This window comes from Coturnix japonica, chromosome 1 (genome assembly GCF_054131305.1).
Source record: "Coturnix japonica strain WE chromosome 1, WE-NBRP24, whole genome shotgun sequence".
Lineage (NCBI taxonomy): Eukaryota > Metazoa > Chordata > Aves > Galliformes > Phasianidae > Coturnix > Coturnix japonica.
Window position 1 is genome coordinate 158,926,275 of NC_140663.1, and position 26,826 is coordinate 158,953,100.

A 26,826-nucleotide genomic window follows, 5' to 3' on the forward strand; every position below is an offset into this window, starting at 1 on the left:
ATGGTACTGGCAGTAGATGCTACTTAATGCATCTCCAGGTAAAAGAGAAAGCATGCCCAGCAAAGCAGCAGCACTCTCCTGACAGAGAGCTTCTGGCATGAATGAGCATCCACTCAAAACAGTTCCCAGTGAGAAAATGCCAGTGGCTTTCCTTCTCAGAAATCAGATTTCTGCATTCCTCTCTACTCCTGATTCTACATGCACTGCAGGTCTGCACCCCAGTACCAAACCTCACCTCCATCCATGCTCATTTTCACAAGAAGGAAACAGAGGCACGTGAGCCAGTTGACTAACCAAGAAAATAGAGAATAAGACCTCGGGCCAGACATGGGTAACCACAGAAACTTCAGTAACAGTTTTCTCTTCACAGGAGAGTCTAAACAAGTGTCTGCTGTGAAACAGAACCACCACAGGGTTCCTTTGTTTCTATCTTGTGAAACGCTACCAGAAATTCACTAGGGACTTAAAACACTACAGAAGTTTGCATAGCTAAAGTTAGAAGAAATGCAGTCCCAGCTCAGTTGAGCACAACCTCAAAAACAAGAGAAACGAGAAGGGTAACAGTGTGCTATGGAAGCAAAGTTATATTTGAATGCTAAGATGGTTCTACATCGTTAAAGATTCTGCTTTAGGGTCTAAGGACAAATTCAACAACAAGCAGAGCCTTGTGCTCATCTGTAACCTATTTATAGAAGCTCATCTTCTTGCTAGGAAGACACAGACACAGCAGATGTACAAACAAAACACTGCAGGGAAAGGGTTAGTCATTCTTCTACATAAAAAATTCTTACACACGAGCTTGCATATATCTCCATAGAAAAGATTCATCTTTCTGCCCAATAAAGATAGGTACAATGGCTTGCAGGTAAAAAACGTACTCACTTGTTTCCATTTTTTTCTGCTCCAATTCTTTTCCAGGAGAAGAGAAAGGCGGCATTGTATTTGGATCTTTAAAGATCAGTGGAGTTGATGCCAGCTGGCTGTGCGTACAGGATTTTGCCTTTGGAGTTTTAAAAGTTTGATCAAACCAACCAATGGGACCTTCAGGTTCTCCTAACAACTTTGGCTCATACGGGGGTGCTTCTGAGCTGAGCTCCTCAAACCAGTCAAGACTTATAGGCCCCAAGTCTATGAATAAATGCATACAGGAAAACAAACACACAAACATGGAAATCTTAACTCATGATACAGGTAAGAGAACATCACAATTAGCTATACAGAATCAAAGGTCTATACAGGATGGGAAAATATATATTATTCATTCATATGCTAATTGCAAAACGCTTTACCTCTTCCACTGCTACAGTTCTATTCCTGGATGGGCTCCAGAATCAATGAATCACTTGAATTGGAAGGGACCTTTAAAGGCCATCTGGTCCAATTCTCCTACAGTGAAAAGGGATACCTACAGTTCCATCAGGGGCTCAGAGCTCCCTCCAGCCTGACCTTGAGCATCTCCAGGATGGCACATCCACCACCTCTCTGAGTAACCTGCCCCAGTGCCTCACCACCCTTATTGTAAAGAAGGGCATAGCTCTGAGCGCTGATACCCACAAAGTGTCAATAAACCTGTCAAATTTCTAAGACCATATGCAAACCTACCCAAAGAGCTAATGAACATCCAGTTTGTTTAAATCTTTCAATTTAGTTCATGCCTTATTTCAAATGTAACAGCAGGTTAAACAGCTCCCTTTCAGCACTTGCTGATTATACAAACCCAAAAGAAATGACTGACACGCTGGAAGGCTGTGCTGCCATTCCACGAGACCTGGACAGGCTGGAGAGTTGGGCAGGGAGGAACCTGATGAGGCTTAACAAGAACAAGTGTAAAGTCTTGCACGTGGAGAGGAATAACCACATTCACCAGTACAGGTTAGTGGCTGGCCTGCTGGAGAGGAGCTCTGCAGAGTAGGACCTGAGTGACCTATTGGACAGCATGATGGCCACGAGTCAGCAGTGTGCCACTATGGCCAAGAAGGCCAATGGTGTCCTGGGGAGCACTAAAAAGAGTGTGACCAGCTGGTCAAGGCAGATAATCCTCCCCCTCTACTCTGCCCCGGTGAGGCCACATCTAGAGAGCTGTATTCAGTCCTGGGCTCCCCAGTTTAAAAAAAGACAGGGATCTCCTTTGAGTCCAGAGGAGGGTGATAAAGATGACAAAGGGTCTGGAGCACCTACATGATGAAAAGCTGAGTAACCTGGGTCTGTTCAACCTGGGGAAAAGACTGAGGAGGGATGTGACTAATATTTATAAATATCTAAAGGAAGGTGGGAAGCAAATGGATCCCTGTGAGGAGCTGCAGCTGCCATCAGGCCTCCCCTCAGCCTGCCCTGCTCTGGGCTGAGCACAACAGGGGCCTCAGCCGCTCCTCATACGTGTTCCCCTTTAGACCCCTCACAGTCCTCCTGTGGCCGCTCTCTAACCGCTTGGTGCCCAAACCTGCAAGCAGCACTCAGCAGGGATGAGAAGAGTTTACAGACAACACATAAAAGATGTTAACATCCATAAAACAACCCCAAAACACATTACCGTAGTCAAACTGTACCTGAATCGCTACAATGCGCCTTAAACACTTCAAAGAAAGTAGGTCTCTTCCCAGATTTGTAAGCCATCTTTTATCTCTCTGGAACACTTGTTGAAAAACCTGACAAGAAATAAGGAAGCAGCGGCTGCAGCAGAGCTCACATCACACCGCTGCCCTACGTGCCCCTCAGAGCCGTCCCACGCCGGCAGTTACCTCAGCGGCACCCTCCACAAGGAGGCGACCCGCTGACACCGAACGGCCGAGCCGCGACCCCGGAAGGGCAACAACGCGCAGTGCCCACACTCGCCGTGCGGTGTTATTACCTCCCTGCGGCCCCCGGCAGCGCTCCGCAGCCGACAGCATCGCCCCGAGCGCGGGGCTCCCCGCGGACACAGCGCGGCCCCGCCGAGCTGCGCGCTCCCGCTGCGCCGCCACGTTCGAAGCTTGGCGCCAAGGCCGCCTCCCGCCGCATGCGCGCTGCGCTCTGCCCGCCTCCACACGGGGCGGCGCAACCGTCAGCGCCCCTCAGCGCCGCGGGGCGGTTGGTGCTATGCTCGTACCTCAGCGCCCAGCCCGCACGGAGCGGCGGGGTGGGTCTGCGTGGGTCCAGGTGTGGAGCCCTCAGTACAAAAAAGACGTTTTGGAAAGGGTCCAGAGGAGGGCCACGAAGATGATCAGGGGGCTGGAGCACCTCCCCTATGAGGACAGGCTGAGGGAGTTGCGTTTGTTCAGCCTGGAGAAGGTTGCGGGGTGACCTCATTGCAGCCTTTCAATACCTGAAGGGAACTTACTCCCAGGAGGGGAGTAAACTCTTCGAAAAGGCTGACAATAGCAGGACACGGGGAAATGGTTTTAAGTTGAAAGAGGGAAGATTTAGGTTGGATGTTAGGGGGAAGTTCTTCACTAGGAGAGTGGTTAGGCCCTGGAACAGGCTGCCCAGGGAAGTTGTGGATGCCCCGTCCTTGGAGGTGTTCAAGACCAGGTTGGATGGGGCCCTGGGCAACCTGATCTAGTAAATGTGTATGTTTGGTGGCCCTGCCAGGCAGGGGGGTTGGAACTACATGATCCTTGATGTCCCTTCCAACCCGGGTCATTCTGTGATTCTGGGTCTGTGTGGGTCTGTGTGCCTGCCACCATACCGGGTGACAGCTACACCTGCTTCCTCTCTGGAGTTACACATCTTCCATTCCAGCCTGTTGTCCACCTGCTCTTGTGACTTGATACGGATGGTGCTATAAAAACCCCAACACAGCACCCAACCTCAACCCATCTTGTTTTTAGATATGAGTGTTCCCTGAAAACAAATGCCTTTTGTTCCATAGAAATAAAGTTTTATACCTGGAATTCAGGGCTCTTTCTCACCTACACAGTGGAAGTTTAAAGGCGTCATCCCTAGTGATCTCTCCCACCTTGTTGCCCCACAGCTTTTATAACGTAATGCTTTTATAAAGAAGGTGAGGGTTGGTGTGAAGAAATCATAGAATTATAGAATTACCCAGGTTGGAAAAGACCTTGAAGATCATCAAGTCCAACCGCAGCCTAACCAGAACCCCAGCTCTAACAACCCTCTGCTAAATCATATCCCTGAGCACCACATCCAAACGGCTCTTAAACACATCCAGGGATGGCAATTCAACCACCTCCCTGGGCAGCCTATTCCAGTGCTTAACAACCCTTTCTGTAAAGAAGTGTTTCCTAATATCCAACCTAAACTTGCTCTGGTGCAACTTGAGGCCATTTCCCCTTGTCCTGTCACTTGTCACTAGTGAGAAGCGACCTGCCCCACTGTAAGAACCTTTCAGGTACTGGAAGAGGGCGATAAGGCCTCCCCTCAGCCTCCTTTTCCCCAGACTAAACAGCCCCAGCTTCCTCAGCCTCTCCTTAGAGGGCTGATTCTCCAAGCCCCTCATAAACCTCGTTGCCCTTCTCTGGACCTGCTCCAGTACCTCCATATCTTTCCTGTGCTGAGGTGCCCAAAGCTGAACACAGTACTCGAGGTGAGGCCTCACCAATGCCGAGTACAGGGGCAGGATGACTTCCCTAATCCTGCTCACCACACCATGATGGAACATCGCAGCAAGTCCAGAGCTGTGGGGGATTCTGCGGTCTCTACAGATTCACATACACAGCTTTGATGAATTTAACTGTATGACATTAACTCTGCTACTTTAGAACGGACATAACTAAAGCGATGCAATTAGGACAGAAGGACTACTGGTCTAATACGAGGGCTCCTGTATAACTGTAATTTATTTCCTTATACAGATTTTAAGCCACTTTTCCCAATCTCACTGTTTTCCCCCAGGGGTTTTGTACCAGCTGATGTTTACTCCATCTCCCACAACAACACGGCTGACTGAAAAGCACTGTGTAGACAACCCTTAAGTAATGGGGATGTTAAAACCTCTTAGGAACGACAAAGACTTTCTTGTAAGACATTAATGGCCCGCATTCTCTGCTCGGTCATCACCGGCACCGTCAGTTTGTCGGGGCTTTGTCAGCTTTAGTTTCTCATCTGTCTTCTTTTCAGCCACCGGGCAGACCTGTCATCGTTGTGAAGGCCCAGAACCCTCAGCGATGGGCCCCAGCCCGAGCAACGGGACGGAGGGCAGGAGGAGCACAGGCTGCGCCCAATTTCCTCCTTAATTAGCAGCAATTAGCACTGGCTCACGGACGGGATAAAGGCAGGGCCGGGGCCCGCCCCTAGATGACCATTCCACGGATTCCACCATGGAGAGCTTCGTCTTTCCCCCCTTCGGCTCGTTCCAGAGCTTCAGGGGCAGCCTGACGCCCAGCCGCAGCGGGGAGCTGACGCCGAAGCAGCCGAGCTGGAAGCAGAGCAAGGGCAGCGTCCTCAGCCCGTTCCCCGTGGGGCCGCCCACCCCGGTGTCGGCTGACTACCTGGACACCTGCCGCCGGGCGCAGCTCAAGGCTTTGCTGTCGCAGGTGAGCCCGGGGCTGACGCCGCGGCTTTGCCGAGCCAACACCAAGGAGGTGGGCGTGCAGGTCAACCCGCGGACCGACGTCGCCGTGCAGTGCTCGCTGGGGCCGCGCACGCTGCCCGCCGGCCGCCCTCTCACCCCTGCCGCCGCCCGGGGCCGCCTCGCCGTCTACTCGCCCTTAATGAACCCCCGCCTCTTCACGCTGCCTGAGGCGCACCAAGAGGAAGAAGCTGCGGCCGCCCCCGAGGAGCAGAAGGCGGAGGGCGGTAGCGACGAGCAACGGGACGGCTCGGCGGAGGCTGCGGCTCCGAGCGAGACGCCGCGGGAGCACAGTGCCGCCCCTGGGCGCCGGGCCGCCTTCCAGGTGCGTGGAGCGGGGGGTGATGAGCCCTGCGGTGCTACTTTGGAGCGGAGGCCTGGCGGCTGCGGCTGCCCTAGGAGCATCCCGCCCCTGTAGGCGGCTGGTGCTGCGGGCAGGGGGATGCTGAGCGAGCTTTCTCCGCAGTTCTTGGAGCAGAAGTACGGCTATTTCCACTGCAAGGACTGCAAGACCAGATGGGAGAGTGCTTACGTGTGGTGCATCTCCGGGAGTAACAAGGTACGGTGTGTAAAACAAAGCAGGTCTTGTCTTGCTTCTGACACTTACAACTGCCACACGCAGTCTGTGAGAAATAAGCCGTGATTTTGGTATGAATGTTGGGTGATGATATTCAATATCTTGAGTGAATCACTGAAAACTTCATCTTCTCAGGTGTACTTCAAACAGCTCTGCCGCAAATGCCAGAAGGGCTTCAATCCCTATCGGGTGGAGGCAATCCAGTGCCAGGTGAGTTACAGGTTTCTTTCTTGGTGAGACTACATGAGCTGATCATGTACTCAGTTATACTCCACTCTGATACCCGGAAGATAATTCTCTCAGAACTAGGAAACATTTGGGGGAGGCCCAATGGCATAGGACTCATCTTGCTGATGGTTTACTGATCAGTTTTCTGTTCGTACCATCCGACATCTCATCTAAAATCCTGCAGGGTAGTGTTGTGCTTCTAAGTGAGAAGCTTTTCCAGCTTAACTTCACAGGGTTTATTGTAAAAGCTCTTTTAAGCCTATCAGCTCAAGTACCTTCTTAAGATTAAGAGAAACCAGCTATCAGTCTAACACAATGCACGTCTCTGATCAGCTCCCACTGTCTCATTTCTTTAAGACTTGCTTCAAGACTCGCTGCACCTGCCCTCAGAAGAAAAGGCACATTGATCTCACAAGGCCTCATCGCCAAGAGCTTTGTGGCCGTTGCAAAGGCAAGAGGCTGTCCTGTGACAACACCTACAGCTTCAAGTACATCGTCTGATCTGTGCCCTCCTTCAACGTGTGCTCTGCGTGTTGTCAGTCTTTTGCGATGTTCTGACCTTCGGCTTTTGACCTGGCATTGGATAATGGATGAGGACTTGTTATTTATACAATATTTAACTTTATTGTTTATATGCTGTAATTAAAGTTCAATGGAAGTTTGCACTGATGTGTTACCTGCTTGTTTCATCTTGCTGTGATCAAGAATCTAGAAAGAAACAACCTGATTTTTTTCCACATAGGCTTTGGTTTCAGCCTACTTTAGGTAAGGTTTAGTATGTAGTAGCAAACAGCTTCTTTCACTCAAACTGAGCTAGGGTGTGGAGTTGTGGTAAAGGTATCTGCATGTTTCTTCCTCCTTAGCAAATGATTACTTAATGAGCAGGTTTCTCAGAGTTTTATGCCTGTACCTTGTAAGAAGAGTAAGCTGGTGCGTCTTCAAAAGCTTTTTGAGATGGGTTTCCTGGTCTATAGATACTGCAGCTACAGGAACTATTATGCTACAGCTATAATAGCTTAATTCAACTGAAGAGCATTCTGGTCTTGCAGGGTATTTCAAAGGTAGTGCATAACTGCATGTAACTAATGGGGACAAAATGCAGTCAGTGGAATCCTTGAAAAGCATTTTAAAGAAGCACAGTAAGATGTTGCCACTGTTTGTGCTATCCTAGGGCTTTGAGGGGGTGGAAGACAGGAGGTCTGGAAGGGAGGAAAAGCTTTTCTACTATATGGGCAGTCAAGAACAAGCTGTGCAGGGAGGTAGTTGCAGCCCATCATCAGATGTTTACAAGACTCAATTGGCTAAAAGCCTGAGTAACTTGACCTTGTGGCTACTCCTGCTTCAAGCAGAGGCAGGGCAAAGTGACTTCTTGGAGGTCTTCCTCCACTTCTGTCCAACTTGAGTTTTCTTGTGATGAGGATCCTCTTCAAATCAAGCAAGCGTTCTGAAAAGGGTGTGGGGGGATGTAGGGGGTGGTATGAAGGGGGGAGGGCTTTACTGTGTTCTGAGAGTCTGGGCTGAGGTGGCAGGCCGGACAGATTTTCTTCTACTCTGAGCACAAGGAAGTCCAAGTCTGCAGCTAACAGGCCTGTTATTAATGTTTCTAACAGAAATAAGCTTTCATCTGCAGGTGTTTTTGTTTTCCAGTTTGAACCTGCTTCAGTCAGTGTGTTCTTATTGAGTTCAATAATAAAAGGAAACAAAATTACTCATGGGTCTCCTTCAATGTAATAATTTAACCAGAAGCCATGCAGTAGTTGTCTGCTGGGGGCTGCTTCTCATCCATACCAGGAGCGATACAGGCTCAGATACAGACACAGTCTTAACCAGTGCTCTGTTGTGATTACATGTGACTTTTATATTTTGGTTAAATGGATGTACTGATCCGAATATCAACCAAAATTACTTCACAAAAACAGTCAGTGTATTTACAGAGTGAATAAGTTACGCAGTTGTCAGAACAAAAGTGTCTCAGATGTGCATCAGATTTACATGCATACATTTAACACTGGACAGCAGTTAAATGTAAGAAAAAAACCATACAGGTATGACTTTATATATATATATATACATTGCAAATAAAATAGGACATCTCTTTAAAGAAACTTAACATGAGAACTTGCATTTCACGTTAATATTTTTTTTTTTACTTTTTATACTCAAAATTTGTATTAAATAAAAATACGCATGCATAACAGTTCAAAGATTTGACTGTGATGGGACTTTCTCCTACAAAATGGCAAGTTAAATTAGATCAACCATCCTTTAATAGTATAAATATATTCATAAAAGCAACCCTCTAGTAAAAAGCCACCAAGGTTCTTAAAAAAAAACAACAACAAAGGAACGGAAAATCTACCACGACGCTCGTGGGCCTGAGAACAGACCTCTGCAATATGATCCAGTACCTTCAGAGACAGTAGCCTAGTAACATTAGGAAATGTACTTCATAGCAGCTCGTTGTTTTAAGATACGGTAATCATATTCAGTTACAGTGTACGTTTAACTGTAGTCCGTTTACTATTTGTCTCATACACACAGGCTCTCAGCTTTTGACCAACACGTTTGCGAGATTCCGTGGCCAGCTTCATTCTGCCCATCTTTCACTCAACCAAATAAGAGGAAAAAAAAGGGAAAAAAAATGTACAAGTTTTTTTTTTTTTTCTTAACAAAAAATATTATTTTGTGAAGGAAACATTGCACTTCTGCCAACCTAAAGTTAATTTGCTATAAAGAAGTATTGTTCAGTGTAGTAGGCTTTGGTATGCAACGGAAGTCACTTCTTCAGTAGTGAGTTGCGGTTGCTCAGTGAAATGCTAACTGGTTTTTGTGCAACAGCGAACAAAGGATGTTGTCCTGGATGCTCTACGCTACCTTCGTCCTTACAGTATTGCTACACGTTTGAAGTTCAGCCCGTAACTTTTTAGAAGAAATCCTATATGTAACAAGAGTGAGTACAGTTTGACCAAACCTTTGTAAGGCTGAGAAGACATCGAGCCACCTCACTCCAACAGGGCAGCACTCCCAGCTTGACACAGGGCCCCAGGGTCCTGTCAGAGACTTGTGCCGGAAACGCTGGAGTCTGGAAGAAAAGTATTGATGACCCGGTAGCTCTGAGCTCTGCGAATCATGTCGCGGATCTCGATGTTCAGTTCCATTAATTTGGTACAGATTTCCGTCAGGCTCTGGTTAGAGCCCACCAGTGCATAGGTGCCCGTCTGACCCAAGGTTTGGTGCCGGAAGTAAATGTTCAGCAGTGTCTGGACTTCATCATCAGAACTACTTCCAAAGATGTCATTGGGCCACAAAATCCTGCAACAGGAATGTGCGTATCGTTACAGGTTATTAGCACAGACCAAAACGAAGTGACAGAGGTCTCAACAAAGCAAACAGACATTACAAGCCAAAGTAATCTTGTTTATGCCCCTCAGTTGTCACTGGCAGCAGGCACTGAAATCACAGATGCACAATTCCTATTTTCTAAAAATAAAAGGCTAAGAAATCGCATTCAAACAAGTGAAGTGAAACCAGACTGAATGTCAGCTGATGGCAGTGACATGCATATAGAAGTATTCTCAGGAGCTTCACAGCAGTACTTATATCTATGCAATGATGCTGAATGTCTTCACGGTGGAAAACACCTGTGTTTGTATTACTGATTTGATATCATTACTTATGGCACATCCCCACAAAAGCTAATAACATCAGCGCCCCTCCGATGTGTTGAAACGTAAGATTAATTATGGTGACTCAGCACATTATGTTTAGTATAACGTTAGGAGGATAATAAATGCATGCTCATCTAATAACATGAACGTCTACCATGAGCTGCTTAGTATGACTTACCTGCATTCCCTTATTTGCCGGACAGCTTTAACCAGCTCGTTGTTTTTCAAACACTCCAGCATGGACTGAATGGCTGCTTCTGTAGAATTGAAGGTGGGCTCAGATTCCACGCTCAGAGGCTCAGCCGCAATTGCAGCAGTAGCATCCTTCAGATTTTTCTTCAACTCGCTCAGTTCTCTTGACATATTTAGCAGCTGTTCCAAGGAGAAAGACATGAGATGTGTGTTTCCATTCTCCGTAGGTACCAAAGAGTGGTTATTTCAAATCTGCTCTATTTAGCAGTATTCATTATGGAAAATACCCACTTTTAAGAACAGTTTCTTAAGACACAATAAGCATTCAAAGTACTTCTACTACTATGGCACATCTCACATCTAATGAAACAAACCATCTGTGTTTACTAGAGAACCTGCAATATGACATATGAATATGAATGAATTGAATATGAAATATGTCATATGAATATGACATATAATTCACTTTGTCACTTAAATGTTTGTTTTACAGCAGTAAGCAAAGTACATACAGTAACTTCTCCTCAGCAGTTTAGAATATATGCACTTCATCAGGAGAAAAATGTGCAAGGAATGGCAAGTTAATGCCGGTGTCTCTCCTGAAATAATCATTCAACTTAAGGTGATAACCTTGCAGATAACTTCCCAAGTAACACGTATTTTATGCAACTGCTGACAGTAAATTCCTCACAGCAGAAAGCTATTTGGGTTGAAAAAGATGTGTCGTTATGCGATAAATACTTAAGAATCTTTGTAATGCTGACAATAAAAAAGACTCAACTATGAGATTTTGTTAACTACAGTCTTAAAATACATTTAACACTCTTGGGAAGCATTCAGTTCAGTTACCCACAGAACAGGCTCAGGAAATACACTTGCAGTCAAAACACAAAGTAATTGTACATTAAATACCTTTGTTTCCAAAGATATGAGAGGATGCAAAAACACGTAAAGCTGCTGCAGACATTTCTGGTACTGTGTACATGCAGCGGAGGTGGTTTTTATGGCTAGATGTTACAATATGTGATTCCAGTCACAACCTTAGTTCTGTATCAGCATTAATTTACCACATTTGTTATTGTCATGCTAACAAATACCCCTGGTATGTTGCTGTGTTGAAGTGTTTTGTCTGAAGGTTCCTATTCAGGGTAGAACCGTGTAACTTTTGGTGCACGTACATGGAAAGAAGGGTAAGAACATGAAAGCAAGCAGTGTTTTTTAGTCTAAGACTCAGTAATGTTGGCTACGTACCTCTGGCATGGAACTGACTTCGTGCACTTGTCCGATAAGTTTACAGTAGGACTGAAAAAGCAACAGCAGCTGGAAGTGGAGTTTATATAATCTCTGACACAGTTCCAATTGCTGGGGGGAGAGTTACAGAAGAACTAATTAATAAGGATCTGTTAGTCAGGATAGTTTTTAATAACCAGTAAGACACATTTGAGATAGTTTAGTTCTTCAAAAAATGTTATTTTACAAAAGTATGACCATATATTATTTCAGAAACCAAGTAATGCTCGTTTTTCTGCAGATAAATCATAAAAGACACTGAAAGTTAAAATTACAGTAGCTCTCAAGTAGCATGTCAGCACCAATCTCAAAGCAGTTTTGTATGGATTAGCTTCACTGACACCACTGCAGCTGGAAAGCGGAGGCAAGATATGGGAGAAATGATTTGGACTTATAGAACAAAAAGCTCTTAAAAATATCAGATGGCCAAAGACCACATCTGGGGGGATGGAAATCCAAGAGAGAAGCAAAGAAGTATCTGTCCACAGGGGCCAAAGCTCCTGCCCACTTCTCTGAGAGGAGAGGAAGAAACAAACCCAGCCCGGAGTGGGGCAGAGGAAATGCCAGCTCTGCAGCTTCAACTTCAGCTCATGGATTTTCCAGCATCTTAATGAAACCATACAGCAGATGGACAGAATTTAATGTGTAAGAGGATGCCTAGCCTCTATAATTTATTCTCCCAGACAAGCACAAACTGTTCTGTGAAGCCTGACTTGTTTCTTCCAGAGTATTGTGCAGCACCACACAAAAGGTGTCGGACACAGTGAAGTAACAAGAAATGGGCACATGTGCCAGAGACACCAAGCTAACGTGCTGGTGTGCTGCTATGTGTGTGTGTCACCAGGAGGGGATATCTCACATTCCACAGATGGATCATGGTGGGGAGGGGAGGAATATTTCATCTTCGGCTTTGTGTGGTGATGAACCTTTGCTCATCAGGTAAGGGTGGGCACCAACTGCCAAGCTACGAACAGTCAACCAAGGGCACTATCGAAACTGGGCAGAGCTGGTGTCCCTGCCCATCCCATGGGAGGGTGATGGAGGAAAGTGGGAGCAGGGGGAGCACTGAGTGGTGGGGGTCAACCTGGTCCCACACACCTGTGGTGGGGCAAAGGAAAAGAACTGCTGTGCAACCTGCTCAGCCAGAAGTGAATTATGGGCATGGTACAGACAAAACCCACTGTGGCCAACAGAATGATAAGGTAGAGCATTAGGGATGCTGTCTATTCATTAAACTTGCTCAGCAATCATTCTCTGCAACTGCAACTGAGGCCACACAGCTGCCAAACTTGCATCTATGTTACAAAGCTTCCTCCTCCCACAAGGAAGACCGGCTTTTCACATACAACCTCCCAGGAAAATTCTCTGTCTTCTGGCCGCTCCTGAGCCACAGTTCAGCATGGAAGCCAGGGAAGGTGTCAACAGTGCACCAGTAACCCCAGCCCAGGAGGCCCACTTGCTCCCTGCTGGTTCAGTATCAGGGACACAGCAGGCCCTCCAGAAGGGATCAAATTCACTCTGTCCAAATTTTGGAGAACTGGTAAATCTGACTGGCAGGTAAACACAAATAATCTTCCAAGTTGTCAGGGAGGTAGAAATTCAAATCAGTACCTGGCGTAACATAATAAAGAAAAGGAAATCTCATGATAGCTTGGCATGTAATACAACATTTTCTGGCTTTTGGGGCACAATAATTCAGTGTTACTCTGCTGGCTGCTAACCTGAATTAAGACAAACTAAGGTTGAATTGAAGGCTCAAATCTGACTAATTTAGTATGAAGTTATTGTTATCAAAGAACTCCCATTTTTTTCCTCCTGACCTAAAAGCATTCACCAATATAGAAACAAAAATGATTTTAAACAACTGCCAACTGTGATTTGTAGTTGTTCACACAGAATAATTGCAAATCATGAATTTAAAAGATTATTATAAAAACTGATCTTCCACTCCAGCATATGATAACCATTTGAAGACTCCATTTCAAAAGCTTTGTAAAGGACAACATGAAATAGCATATGAAAGTGTCAGAATTTTGGCACGGTATTTTTAGATTTCACAAAACACATTTTAGTAAATGATTTTAGTCACCGCATGTAGAACCACATATTTTACAAGAAAATCACAACAGAAAAGGAAAACATGCTTAGAAGTACAACAGTAAAATTGGGGAGTATTAGTCCATCTAGAGATGGACGGAGAATATGAAAGAACTTCAACTTACTGCAAGAGATTCCATTTGCTACACAGCAAGCATGGCACAGGAGAAAAGGAAAGGAAAGAAAGTATAGTGTCAGTGTAATGCATGCAATAGAAAGCACAGCCCATCTGTAACAGCATAACTTGTCAGCTCTATTAGCAATGCTTGCCTTGGTAACTGGCTGGAAATGTTACATACGACATGCACAGCACTCAATAAAATCAAGCTCTGAATTCTAATAGTAAATTACAGTCTGGTAGTTTACAGTCTAAATATCCTCCTCAGTTAGACCTTCATATTTATTAGTTTTGATTTATCCCGCTCAGCAGCACAGGAGCTCACAGTGAATTTGGGTTAGAAAATTCTAGAAACAGCACTTTTATTTACATTTTCTTTTCTTAATATTGTGAAGAGCTCATATTGCAAAGTACTCAAACATTATACAGGGTTTTCAAGCGATTAACAGTACTGAATTTTTATTTATTTATTAGAAATATTTTCTTACTTAGGAATTCTATTTTTGGATGTAATAGATTGAAAGAAATTTACAGGATAAGCTGTTGTGTTTATTACTTGGCACACTACAATGGAAAAATTTTACACTTAACTTAAGCTAACACGATCAAAATTAAAAAAACATAGAAAATGCCAGTTTGGTCTGACTAAACGGCAGGGCCACTTGTTCAGATCTGCATTCCCTTCTCTCGCCAGTCATGATTCACTGATCTGTAATCCTGGAGCTATTAAAACGTCAGTGTAAGCCTTGATGCAAAGTAATAAAATCTTGAATTTACCCATATTAGCATTTCAAAGATTAAGGACCAACGCCTCAGAAATAATTTCCTCTTCTCAAAAAAGAAGCTCTCCTCTTTTCTCTACCAACAACCACATTCACATTTTGTGCATGTTTAATGAAGGTCACCTTATTTGTGTTATATTCTTTAGATGAACAGAATGACGATGTCAGTGTTGTAGCCAACAAAGCACAGTGACGTCTGCCCAGCTGCAGCCTGTACGTATGCACTTGACATTAATAAACTTCTGAAATTCTTACTAAAATGGTTTACCTTCAGTAAATCAGTACAAAGTCACCACATAGGGACAGCTCAATTAATGCTACCTTTGTATGGCCACACAAAGTACTTCAGTCCGGCTCCTTTCCACAGGCCTTACAATTAAAAATGTATGAAAAGTATTACACAAAATCTTGCACTAACCTTCAACAAAACCATGACAAGCTCAGCTTTATCCTTCTGCAATGCTTAATTAAAAGCCTTCCTTTATATCCTGGCTTCCATGCAGCTCATGAAAATTAAGTTTTGTAAAGCAGCGTTTCAGATAGGAAGAGGACATGAGCAGACAGAGCACCGCGCTCTACGTGTGCCCATTTCTGTTATTGAAATCTTGTCTGCCTCTCTCTCGGGCTCCTTTGAATCTCAGCATGCCATGCCAACAAGTTTCACATGGACTTTTGAAAAACACTGAATCCAGATATAACCTCTAATTTGCCATGAAAGTGACTTCCAAGAAGATGAGGGAAAGCAGAAATTAAGTGAATTCCATGAGTGAGCAGCGGGCAGGAGGTGCGAACTGGGATTTGATCTTATATGTAAAGTCCTCCTTCACCAGAAGAAAATACGGAGATCTTTCATGGGATATTATAAAATGGCCCTGAAGTACTCGTTCAACTCAACATGACTCCAGTCCCATAATTGTAGCTTTTCTTCCTCACTCCTTAAGCATAAAAAATTCAGTAAGCTGAATGTCTCATTAGGAGATGAACACTTATTTGAATTAGCTACTAATAATTGACTACAAAAATTGAATCTTCCATGCATCTCTTTTCAAAAATAGAAATAAAAACAAACCAAAAACACCCCCAATTAGTCTTTGGATGGATAAAAACTAAAAATTCCCATTTGGTAGGGAGGAAGTGTGCACCAGTAGATTTGCTCATCTCTCACAAGTGGACAGACAGCATAATGGTATGTGCAGTTAATCTGTCAATAAATCAACTCCTCTCTGCTTAAGATTCAGCAGCATTGAATGACTGAATATAGCATCGTAGCTTATAAATCAGAGACAATCTATTGCAAGAATAAGGGGTGGAAAGGCATTTCGGACATTCGGCTGTTGTATTTGCGAGCTTCAGTAGTTGGCCTTGACAACTTCTATTTCAAGCTTCTTTAATGTCAGAAGAAGGAATTTTTGCCTTTGCCTATTTTCAGCAACAGTAACAATAGTCAACAGATCATGTGCAATTATTTTGAACTAAGATCTGATTAGGGAAACCAGTGCCAAGTGAATTGCGCACGCAGGCAAGCATAACCCATTTAAGCCAGTTGTGACGCAACCCTGATGGCAACACTGAATCTGGTCTAATGTCTGTCTTGTCTGCAGGTTGGATTATCTTCACCTCAAGCTTTTTCAAAGTGGGGGGCTCTGAGAATCCTAGATTTCCGCACTCCATAGAACAAGGTATTGCTTTTTTTCCACACAATTATTTCTGAATCTTTTCAGAAGTAGCCTGGTTTTGTGTTTAGCTGTTTGTGTTTAGCTAGGCAATGTTTTATCTTAGAAGTTTTAAGCAGGATTTCAGGCCTTAGTCAAACCAGCGTCAAGCCTAAGAGTTAAGACAAGTTCCCTAATGGCTACCACTGTAAGATAGATTTTTTTTCCTGCAGTTGGCAGATTCTTAGGCCTTACAGGCTAAGGGAGAACAGGAAAGGAAAGGCATGAAAAAATATATGTCAATCTAAGAATGGCTTATCCTTTTCCCTTTCTAATGACATTTCTCCAGCTTCTCTGGACTCTTTTCCCCATTACTCTTTGCTGAATAAACAGAATGGATTATTATACATGAGAAAGCTCCACTGGGAAGAGCTGTTTTCAATTGACAGGTGAGTTGAGAGAGGGAAGAAAGAAATACGTCTATTGATCCAAGAACGACCATTCTGTCAACTTCCAAGGAATAATGTATTCTGGGCTGAAAGAACATTGCTGGGATAGATCAAGGATTCTTGCAGGAGTGAGAAGCCCTTTTTTTCAGTCTGCTTGATAAGCAGTAAGAATACTGATTTTGGTTTCAGATTTAAATCTGAGAAAAAGAACACCTAATAATAATAATCAAACACGCAAATGGAAGATATTTATTAACTCCTAGAAGCACTTAGACCATTTCTATGTGAGCTCAGTTCATATTTTACTCCTTCAACTCAGTACTCACTCTGCTGTACTTTTTCAAACAATAAAGTAAGCAGATGATCAGCAGGAGGTCTGATCTTCCGTCCCGGTTTTTGGGTTACCAAAATAAGGATGAAGAGTATAAACAAACTGTATACAGTAACATAATTAACACCTAATACCTGAAGCCACTGTTGGGAGTGTTGTGCACCAGTGGGCAGAGACCTTCCACAGACAGTCCAGTTGTTGTGCCTCTCTTATCTTAAGTCTCTCTTATCTCCCTCCCCTGATCTACCTGGCAGGAGAGGTAGTAGCACATGCTCCAGGCCCCTCTTTTGTAGAAGTGAGAATAACTCACTTATGACATCCCAGCATACCGTCACAATTACAGAAGAGACAGCATCTTCTTTAAGTGCATATGAAGGCATGTGCAACTTTTGCTGATGCCAGTGCCAGATGGGGGAAGACAGAACAGTTTTCCCACCACCTATGATTATAGCCAGAGGATTTATTAGCAAACTATATTTGCTAATAAAATCAAGGAAGCCAGAATGCAGGGATGGCAAGGATTTGGGATTATTGAGCAGTGGCACAAAATCCAACCAAACCAAAGAAACAAATGCAACTGAGGTCAAACTGGAAGATAAAATTCATAGAGATAGAATGAGAGGTTAAAATAAAAACAGAAGATAATAAAATGAATTGGGGGAGAAGATAAATCAAAACCAGTATGACCAGAAAACAATATATTTTAAAGAAAAACAGAAAGAAAAAGAGTTCTGAAAATGTCACTATAACTTTTATAAGCCATAGTACATGCAAATAGGAGATGTTCTTTTTTTCTACATGCTGTTGCTGTTTTCTTGACTTTGGCTAATTCTCTTAATCATCCTCCTTTTTCAATTTCCTCATTCCTCTTCCTCCAATAAAGAAGAAAACCTCACAAAATAACAAGTCCCAACTGTTTCTACACCACAAAGATACCACCTGTTTCTTATAGGCAGCATATCAGATCATAGGCATGCCACTGGATCATGTTGATTTCTGAAATGACTGATTTCTTAACTGGGATTAATATACTCAGTATATACATGTAACTGTATATATATATATATATACATATACACACACACACACGCTTGTGTGTAAAAACTTGTGACTAGATGTGATATAAGAACTATTTTGCTTTTGCTATAAATACTTTCCTAAAGCATAAATAATTTAACCGGTCATTTTACAGTCATTATTTCATAACTGCTAATGTAAGTGGATTTCAGCCAGATAAGTCTTTCTGCTTTGTAGGCTGAGTCTGTAACAGCTGCAGACAAAATGGGAGTAATGTGGAAGCACAGTACATCAGGACTGATTTTCAGAGACAGTGTGCTGTGGGAAAATGACTTCTCTGAAATGGATGGCACACACAACCCAGCCAGGGTTAACTCTGCTTCCTTGTCTAGAATAGGAAGGCATTAAGTATTGCCTCTGAAAACTTGCCTCTGAAAACAAAAATTAAGTATTGCCTTCCTTTGGCCAGGACCGAGGCAACAACAATTCCTCTGCATCTTGAGTGTGAAAACTGGATTATGCCAAAGCCCATCAGTGAGAAACGGGAGAAGTACACCATGACCTTGTGGATCCAAGAACAAGATATATCACATGTCACTTTAGAGGAGTGAAATAATCCTTCTCACTCATTACCTTTTCTTCTGAGTCCCCTGGTTGGCAGGTAATCACTCCATCTCGTGAGCCCCCGGCAAACGTTGCTTTGCAGTTTGCAAGCCACTGTTTTCAGAAAGAAATTAAAGGAAGATGTGAATAAGGCCCTTAGCTTGATTTGCATAAAGGTAGCAGTATTTTAGTTACGTAGCACATAAACAAAATTCTGCAATTAAGATTTTTATTCACACAGACTATTTGCTTTGAGTACAATTTAAACAACTGCAATTTTGCATTCAATTAGTAGTGTTAATATTCGAATTGTGTAAAATAAGAAAAAGAAAGAATTATTTACCAAGTAGGAGAAAGGTAAGATCAGGAGTATTAAACACGCTGACGTTTCTAAAATTAAAGGACTTAATACATTTTAAGTTCTGGTTCATATGTTCAGGAAGGAACATGAAATGAATCCAGTATCTGAAATACACTTTTTTTATTGAATGTTAAACAATGTAGCACTACCTGCTCCTGACACAGTGTCAATATAGCTATAGAAAAACAAGAACAATAGCACAAAGCACAATCCAGCATACCGAGAGGGTGGCTTCTTTTCTGTTGTTGTACGTGTCCAGGTATTCCTGCAGTTCTAGGACACTGAACTTCAGTTTTTCAAGAAGGCCACAAGACAGAAGCTGGAGAAATGAAATAAAAAAGACTAGCAAATGTCACTATAAAAGAATAAAAACACTATCAGAACAGGAAATGCAGTAGAGAAAATATCTTGCAAAATAATACTTAGGTTTATAGATACCAATAATTTAAACTACTTCATTTTATTTTTATGAAAAAAGTAGATAAATAGAAGAGTATACTGAGAGGACCTACTGGGAACTTGTGCACCTATGATAAGTTGGACTTGAAGTTGTGTTCTAACAGCTTCACAAAGAACTTTTTCCCTACGCCAAAAACACTGTACCAAGCTCAGCTGGTTAATCTCTGCAGCTCCCTAATGATATAAAGCACAGTGCTTTGTGGTCACAGAAGCCGGCCAAAAGCAGGTCTAAGATTACATTTCAGAAGTAATGCTCCTGTGTGAGGTCACACTGTCCTGAAGCTTTTGGGCAAACACAGACCAGAGTGAAAACAGTAAGAAGGGTCACCTCAATTACTAACATATGAGGGCTGCTCTGAGGGTAATGCCTCCTATTTTCTGATGTTGGCCCATGACATCAGAGGCAGATGTTGGCGATACGGCGGTTGTGGTTTAACCTTCTCACCAACATTCTGTCACGTTCTGATACCGTGCAACAGATGGCAGCAGAGGGACGGTCTGTCAGAAGTGACATCTGACATGGAGCTGCATCTGAAGCAAAGGCTGAATTCCTCCTTGAGGAGATAAGGGCACCCACTGACACTCACTGACACTTGCTGAATGGTCATGGAGACCAAACACTGGATGTCAGCATGGATAAAGTTGGATTGTGCAGGTTACATTTTCCTAGCAATCATGCTGTCACAGCAACCTTAAAACAGTGGTCACCTCCACTGGTGCAGATTTTTATGAGCGTGGCATGCAGGCTCTTGTTAATCATTGGTGAAAATGTATAGCTAATGGTGGTGACTATGTTGTAAAATAATATTTTGAAGCTGAGAATTTGCTCTATCAAATAGTGTTACTGCACTCTTTGTATCTATTGGGGTTTCCATGGAAATAAACAGAAGGCATAACTTGTGGAGCGACCCATGTATATTTCTTACAATCTTTTTAGGATCTCATGTGAAGCCATGATGAACTATGTACAAAGCAGCTTTTCCTTTGCCATTTGTGTGGCCGAACAAACCCAGCAGACACCTGTTTTATACTGCTTTCTGGCATACAGGCTCAACACATCGTATCGCTCATCTGCCAGCACTTACCTATTTAAAAGAGTATGAAAAGTTAACGAAAATTTGCTTAAGAGGAAAAATTAAATTCAGAGATGGGAGGTGGACACTCTCTTGATGTATCCATACAGGAATTGCCTTTACATGAAACAGACATGGAAACAACAACAGTGCCATGCAGCATATGCTTCTTGAAAAGAATACTCACCGTTTCTGCATCTACAAAAAGAGTAGGACATTCTGAGCACGACGTTAACATCTGAGAAGACCTCACAAACTTGGAGCCTATTCCTCGCAGGTTGTCTCCCAAGTAGCTGGCTGCATCGCAGGTTAGGAAGCAGAATCTTTTCTGAATATTCTGTAAAGCAAAATACACTTTATCATATCCCTTACTTAAGTTCTTTTATAAACAAAACTACATGCTTTTTTTTTTAAGTGTGTATGTGTCACACAATGTGCACCAGAGGTCATCTTCCTGTGCAGAGCCCATTGGTTGCTCATGGATGCAAAACAATAATGATTATGCTGGAGAGAGAGCACAGCCGTGCAGCTGTGAAAGTTTGTAATCATCTACTGCTCAAATATTTTCTTGTAAACATGATTCCATCTATGTAAAGCCTTTTACCCACATGTAGTTTGTCATCTTGTCAGCACAGGGTTAACACAGCTGATCAGCACGTTACTTTTTCTGTCCATTCCGGGCATTGTTTTGTTATAATTCCATGTCAAGTGGTTAATCAGACAATATAATGGACATCCTAATGCCAAACAGCAGCATGGAAAAGCAGAGAAGAACTTTTGCTTTCCCCTCAGGGAAAAGACTTCTTACTAAAAGTTTGCTGTTGTTTGGGAGGACTCCAAAAATACAGCATTGCATCCGGGAATTATTCTGCTCAGTAGATTTCAGTTCTTTGTCATTTTGAGTCCTTAAACAGCCCAGTCCTCCAGAAGCATCAGAACCATTTTAATGCTGACACTTCCTTTTCAGCGGCTAATATATTGAGTAACAAAAATATTTAGTCTCGCAGGACATGAAATAGTTGTATTGATCGATACAGAACAGGTTCTGTAACAGTTTATCTAATGTATATTTCACTAAGGCCAGCTGGTGAGAATAAGGTGAAAATGTTTTTTTAAATAAAAATACACAACCTTTTTGAATTTTACCCCATTTAACTCCAGGTACTTCTCTGAGGAGTGTTAAATTAGGACCTGCATTACGATAAGCATTCCTCTCTGGAAAAAGTGGTTCCCAGGAAAAAGGGCTTTAGTCTTGGTGACAACTTTGCATTTACTACTTAGGTATCTTCTGAGAAGAAAGATTAAGTTGAACTGTTAGTAAAACCTGCTGACATCCCTCCTGCCAAAGGAAAGAGATCTAGCTTTGATTCTAACCAACAGAGAAGAGATGGTTGAGAACATGGAATTGGAAGGAAATTTAATAAGCAGCATCATGGACCAGAGTACTGGAGCTACTGATTGGAAGGGACCTCTGGAGAACATCTAGTGGGACTGTTGCCAACACAACTATATCTAGTCTGCCACGCTTTAGTCTATGTGTGATGTAAAAGCTCTAAGGTAAGAGCTTCCACTGCTCCTCTGGTTAACCTGTTTAAGTGCCACAACCCCTTCCTGGGGAGGAGTAACTGTCCTTATGATTCTGTGACATTGAAGGAGACAGATCATAGAAATAATGCGAATGACTAATGTGCTTTCAGAATTTACCAGAAGGAGCCCATGGGAAAGAACTACATGGGGGACAGGACATAATAAAGACTTGCTCATTCCTTTACTCATAAAAAGAGGCCAGAACTTCATTCTGTAGAATTGAAAGATAGAAAATAATTTGGGACATACATTTGGCTAACTCGCAAATACTTCACTGAAACATTTATGCTAAGAAGAACATAATGCAAAACTATGATCAATTACTAATTCAAGCTCCAAAACCAGCATGACATTGTCATAATCAGAGAGGGAGATGCCAAATAAACTAGCAAGAGAAAGAATGTCATGAAAGAATTTTACAGATAATTAAGAGAAAGACCGAAGAGTAACAATGGGGAGGAATAGTAGCTATCTGAAGTTACTGCAAAAACTGATGAGTTTAATGTCCTTTTTTGCCCTACTACTAACGGACAGAACATTTGCATGCAGAATAGAGCATCAATGATACATCAGAAAAAGTTAATATAAGAACAGATATTTTTATATCATTGTAGATTAGGGAAATTCATGCTATGATAATAACAATACTGGGTAAAGGAATCTAGAAGCCGTAACAATTATCTTTTGGAACTCACAGAATACAGGATGTTATAAAAAACATGAGGGAAGTGTTTATCTCCAAAAAACAAGAGCGAAGGAATTAATCACTACGTTCAGAGAAATGTAGGAACATAGAATTGATGAGCAACATGCTGTTCAAATTTGTTCAGAACAAATCACATCAAACAAGTCAGCTTCCACAAAGGGCTTAAACATTCTATTAGGAGAAAAAATTGATATGTTCTATATTAATGTATTCACCATGTTAGGTAGAAAAAATGGGTCTACAGGTAACGTGGTATGTAAAACCATGCTCAGAAGTTAATTATCAACAGTTCACTGTCCAATTCAAAAGATAAACTGAGTAGGATTCCACTGGGATCTGTCTCAGGCACTACCCAAATAATTAATGAAAACAATAATGGAACATGCAACATGCTTATTAAATGCAGAGATGGTTGAACTTGCAGGGTCTGCAAGCAATTTGGGAGCTGGGATTATAATTCACACTGATTTTGGCAAAATGGTGCAGAAGAAAGAAAGGAAGAAGGACAAGGTTGTACAACTACTTATAAACAATGACAGTGTGCATTCAGGATGAAGACCAGGCAGGAGGGCAAAGCTCCATAGAAAAAGATCTGCATATTAGGTTGCATTACAAGTGAAAAAATGGATTAACTGTATCCTACAGTAAAGCAATTATCAGAGAGATACAAGATTTTACACAGGAACAGCTTCTACAGAACATCTAATCCAATTCTAGTTAGTGCTGGTAAGAACTTAGGCCAAAGTAAAGAACCCGCTCTTGGTTTTCAAGGAATACACAGACTTATGAAGAATGCCCATAGCAACATCTAGAAGTTTAGAAAATATAACATTTGTGGTGATTGTTGAAGTTAAAAACTAAAGTTAAGTAAGACAAGATTGGGATAGGTGAAGTCATGACCACGGTCTTCAAATGTAAGCAGTAACTACAAAGAAAAGAATGTATCACAGTGAGCAGAGCAAGAAATCATTGACATAAAACAGGAAGAGGAGTTTTCAAGCAATAGGAAGAATAATGAACAGCAGTGACTTAAAATGTTGTGAGGCTTCATCTTAGCATGCAAGTTAAGAACAGTTTATACAAAAAAAAGTTAAAAAGCCATTTGGCCAAGGTGAAAGTTGCAGCCCAGGGCAAGATAAAGACCACAGACTCCTCGGTTTTCTTCCAGCACTCTGCAAATGACTTTAAACAGTCCAACTTTATCTCACACCATAACTTCCTCAAAACATTTCAGTCATGGCTTCATCAACAGCTGATAGTGTTACAGAACCAGACAACATATTCCTTTACTGCATTCCTTTTCATATACTCACAAAACCAACAATCAATCTATAGCTAAGAATACAACAGACTTAAACATTGGTGTGAAGTGTTACAACTGGCAATGAAAACATTTAGAAACCATACATTGGTGTCCATGTGTAGTACTTTACTAATTAAATTTATTTTGCGATTAAATGGACTAGCTGTTCTGTAACAAGTTATCTCAGCTATGTCCATTTGGGTACAGATTACACTGACTGAAGTCTTTTGAGCAGGGCCTGAATGAAGTACATATATTTTAATAAGTAAGATTATCAGGAGTAGTAATGACAACATCACCATATTGCCATCACAGGTACATGCTGGCATTTTGTCGCTTTGTTTCATGTGGATGTGAGTAATAAGAAAACATTCTCTGAAATTTTTCCTCTTAATCTGATATTTTTTCTTCTGGGAAGAGGATTTTTAGTAACAAAAAGGCTCAACTGTGCAAACTACACGCTGGCTCACAAATCTACTTGTCTTGGAACAGCATGGTTTTCTGAAAGACATTTGATTTGACAGAAATCAAAGAGGCAGCTTAGAACAGAGACCTGAAAGGATTATCCAGAGATCTCTGAGATACGACCAGTTTACAGAAAAAGTACTTCAATAATTTCAGGAATGTTAAACAAGTTCAGTGTGTTGAGGGCAAACATCCAAGTCACCATCAACTTGATGAAGACCAAAATGTAGGTACCCTGGAAAACACACTGCTTTTGCTTCACCAAGTATTTAGTTGACAGGCTGCTCCAAACAAGGATTTTGTTTCACAGTGAAATATCTTGGCAGTCCCCTGCATTGCAGGCCTTGCACATACTCAGCCTATTTCAGAAACTTCCTGTTGGTGAGGGTCAAAAATTAGGAAATCCTGGTTTCTTGCTATCTCAATACTTTTTTTTTTTTATTATTATCCTTGTTCTACTGTTATTGAAAAAGCTTTTAAGAGCAATATTACATTTATCTTATCTGGTATCAGCTGAAAAAAATTAGTAGGCTATCTTTAGAAAACAGGAGAAGCAGAACACAGTAATGCACTGTGTGCCAGGTTTTGGAGTTAAACAGGCACTTCACAAGTAATGTTCAGGTTTTGCATTACATGGTGTTATATGTTGTTTTAATTTTCAGCAGTGTACAACAACAGTTCCTTTTCACCCCTTCAAGGAGAAGGACAGCTCTCAAAACATGTGAACAGGGCTACCAACCTCTAAGACTGACATAAAGAGAAAAAGCTGAAGTACAAATCATGAAGAACCACAGTACTAATTTTCAAAGCAGACCCACCACGCACTGAAGTCAGCACCGAGATTTTTTTCTAATAGTCATTTATTAGTGCTTAAATGAATGCTTATCTTTCAGTACATCTGTTTGCAGTGGTGTAATCTTTAAAGGAGAGCACAGAGTACAGCTAAAAGGCATAAAATTAACCCCAGAGGAAATAGGATGGAGAAGAGGTCCTAATTTTTGATGCTTCTTTTTCATAAGGACAGTTTCAATACATTAAAAGATCTCAAGATGGTATATTTATTAGCTGATATATTTATTAGCACAGTACCCATTGCTAAAACATTTGCTAAAAACAACAGCATACTCTGAGACCGTATGTAATTTAACTCTGCATGAAATTACCTGGCTGCTGTGTACACTGCTGTACATGTGATATATCCTGCAGCTGCCTCATATAAAGCAGGAGAAACCATAAAAAAAAAGCTTGTGAACTAATTACATGCAAACTAGATAGTGGTTCCTTAGAACAGCTTAGATGTTTTACCCCTTTTTTCTCATCTTTTTGCATGATGCTTGTCTTTGTACATACACAGTTTTAGGATGAAGATATATTTATAGTTTTTAGAATAATTTTCTGCAGTTCATTTTACACGATGGCAGCTAGATATTTCTATGCAAATGATTAGCAACAGAATACTTAATATCGTTGACATTTACAATGGCCATTGGCAAATTTCAACAGTTTAAGATGGAATATTAACATTCCTTTGAGGTGAAAAGGCTACTTCCAGCAATTTGTAAAGCATGGAAGGAAATACCCTTTAAAGTAGATCCACATTATTTTCTTTTAGTGTTATTTTCAAACCTTCAAGTAGGAGATTTCTGTTTTTATATTATTTCTATGACAACAGAATCATAGAATCACAAGGTTGGAACAGACCTACAAGATCATCCAGTCCAACTGTCCTCCCATCACCACTGCTACCACAAGCAACTAAACCATATCTCATAGCTCCTCATCCAGACAATACTAGTCCCAGAAGACAATTCTATGTGAAAACCTGGTATAACTGCACTTGAAAAACTTGAAAAACTACGCATTAGTTCATTACTATAACTGTCAAAAGCTGTCCCAGTAGCCATGAACAACCTACACATTTTTAATTTGTTTTTTTTATTTTCTCACCTTAAACAGGGAAGAGAACACATGAAATGTATAAACTGCACAGGAACCATCAGAGTCGCACATGAGCTGGTTGATGTGACTACGCCAGGCTTCTTCTGCATCATCACATGCTGCTGGCTGAAATGCAGCAAGGATGGCAGAAAAAAACGGCGATGGAGGAGGGGAGGCATTTCGATCAACATCTCCAAAACTAAAGGAGAAAAGAAAACAACCTGTGATGAAAGTAGAAGCGCAAGGCGGCAGATAAAATACACTGTAAGAGAGAGAGGTTAAATCCCACAAGCAATTACAGCATCTTTCTAAAAATACTCATGATTTTCCAAATTGCTTTTGAAGATTGGCAAGACTTCAGCCACAACGAGGTAAGATCTCCAAATAGGATTCCCTACCTTCAGGCCATTCAGATCTCTTATTA

The 26,826-nt window shown here is 42.0% G+C and overlaps 3 protein-coding genes across 16 annotated transcripts in view; 1 reads left to right on the forward strand and 2 right to left on the reverse strand.

The window, feature by feature from the left end:
* Positions 1-3,011, reverse strand: part of BRCA2 (BRCA2 DNA repair associated) — a 32,670-nt gene extending 29,659 nt beyond the window's left edge. For 6 of the 7 annotated variants that reach the window (XR_014942150.1, XR_014942151.1, XR_014942153.1 and 3 more), the window contains exons 1-3: positions 2,849-3,011; positions 2,547-2,645; positions 883-1,128 (exon numbers count right to left, since the gene is read on the reverse strand). Coding sequence is in view for 3 of the 7 variants with exons in the window: in XM_015852023.3 (XP_015707509.2) it covers positions 883-1,128; positions 2,547-2,613 (313 nt within the window). In the remaining 4 variants the exon portion in view is untranslated. Of the gene's footprint in view, positions 1-882; positions 1,129-2,546; positions 2,646-2,738 lie in introns of all 7 variants that reach the window. The other variant, XM_015852024.2, reaches the window with a different exon arrangement.
* A 1,753-nt stretch (positions 3,012-4,764) lies between these two features.
* Positions 4,765-8,019, forward strand: ZAR1L (zygote arrest 1 like). Its single transcript, XM_015852022.3, has 4 exons — positions 4,765-5,831; positions 5,973-6,065; positions 6,219-6,293; positions 6,669-8,019. Exons 1-4 carry the CDS (start codon positions 5,256-5,258, stop codon positions 6,810-6,812), a joined length of 888 nt encoding a protein of 295 aa, XP_015707508.2. The 5' UTR covers positions 4,765-5,255; the 3' UTR covers positions 6,813-8,019.
* Positions 8,020-8,146: 127 nt separating this feature from the next.
* The window catches only part of FRY (FRY microtubule binding protein), a 223,574-nt gene continuing 204,894 nt past the window's right edge, over positions 8,147-26,826 (reverse strand). For 6 of the 8 annotated variants that reach the window (XM_085536268.1, XM_085536269.1, XM_085536271.1 and 3 more), the window contains 8 exons: positions 26,412-26,601; positions 20,591-20,740; positions 19,092-19,190; positions 18,541-18,624; positions 13,684-13,701; positions 11,423-11,533; positions 10,158-10,351; positions 8,147-9,623 (listed from right to left, as the gene is read on the reverse strand). In XM_085536268.1, the coding sequence (XP_085392394.1) occupies positions 9,365-9,623; positions 10,158-10,351; positions 11,423-11,533; positions 13,684-13,701; positions 18,541-18,624; positions 19,092-19,190; positions 20,591-20,740; positions 26,412-26,601 (1,105 nt within the window). In that variant the 3' untranslated portion in view covers positions 8,147-9,364. The remainder of the gene's footprint in view (positions 9,624-10,157; positions 10,352-11,422; positions 11,534-13,683; positions 13,702-18,540; positions 18,625-19,091; positions 19,191-20,590; positions 20,741-26,411; positions 26,602-26,826) is intronic. The other 2 variants (XM_085536265.1, XM_015852021.3) reach the window with 1 other exon arrangement.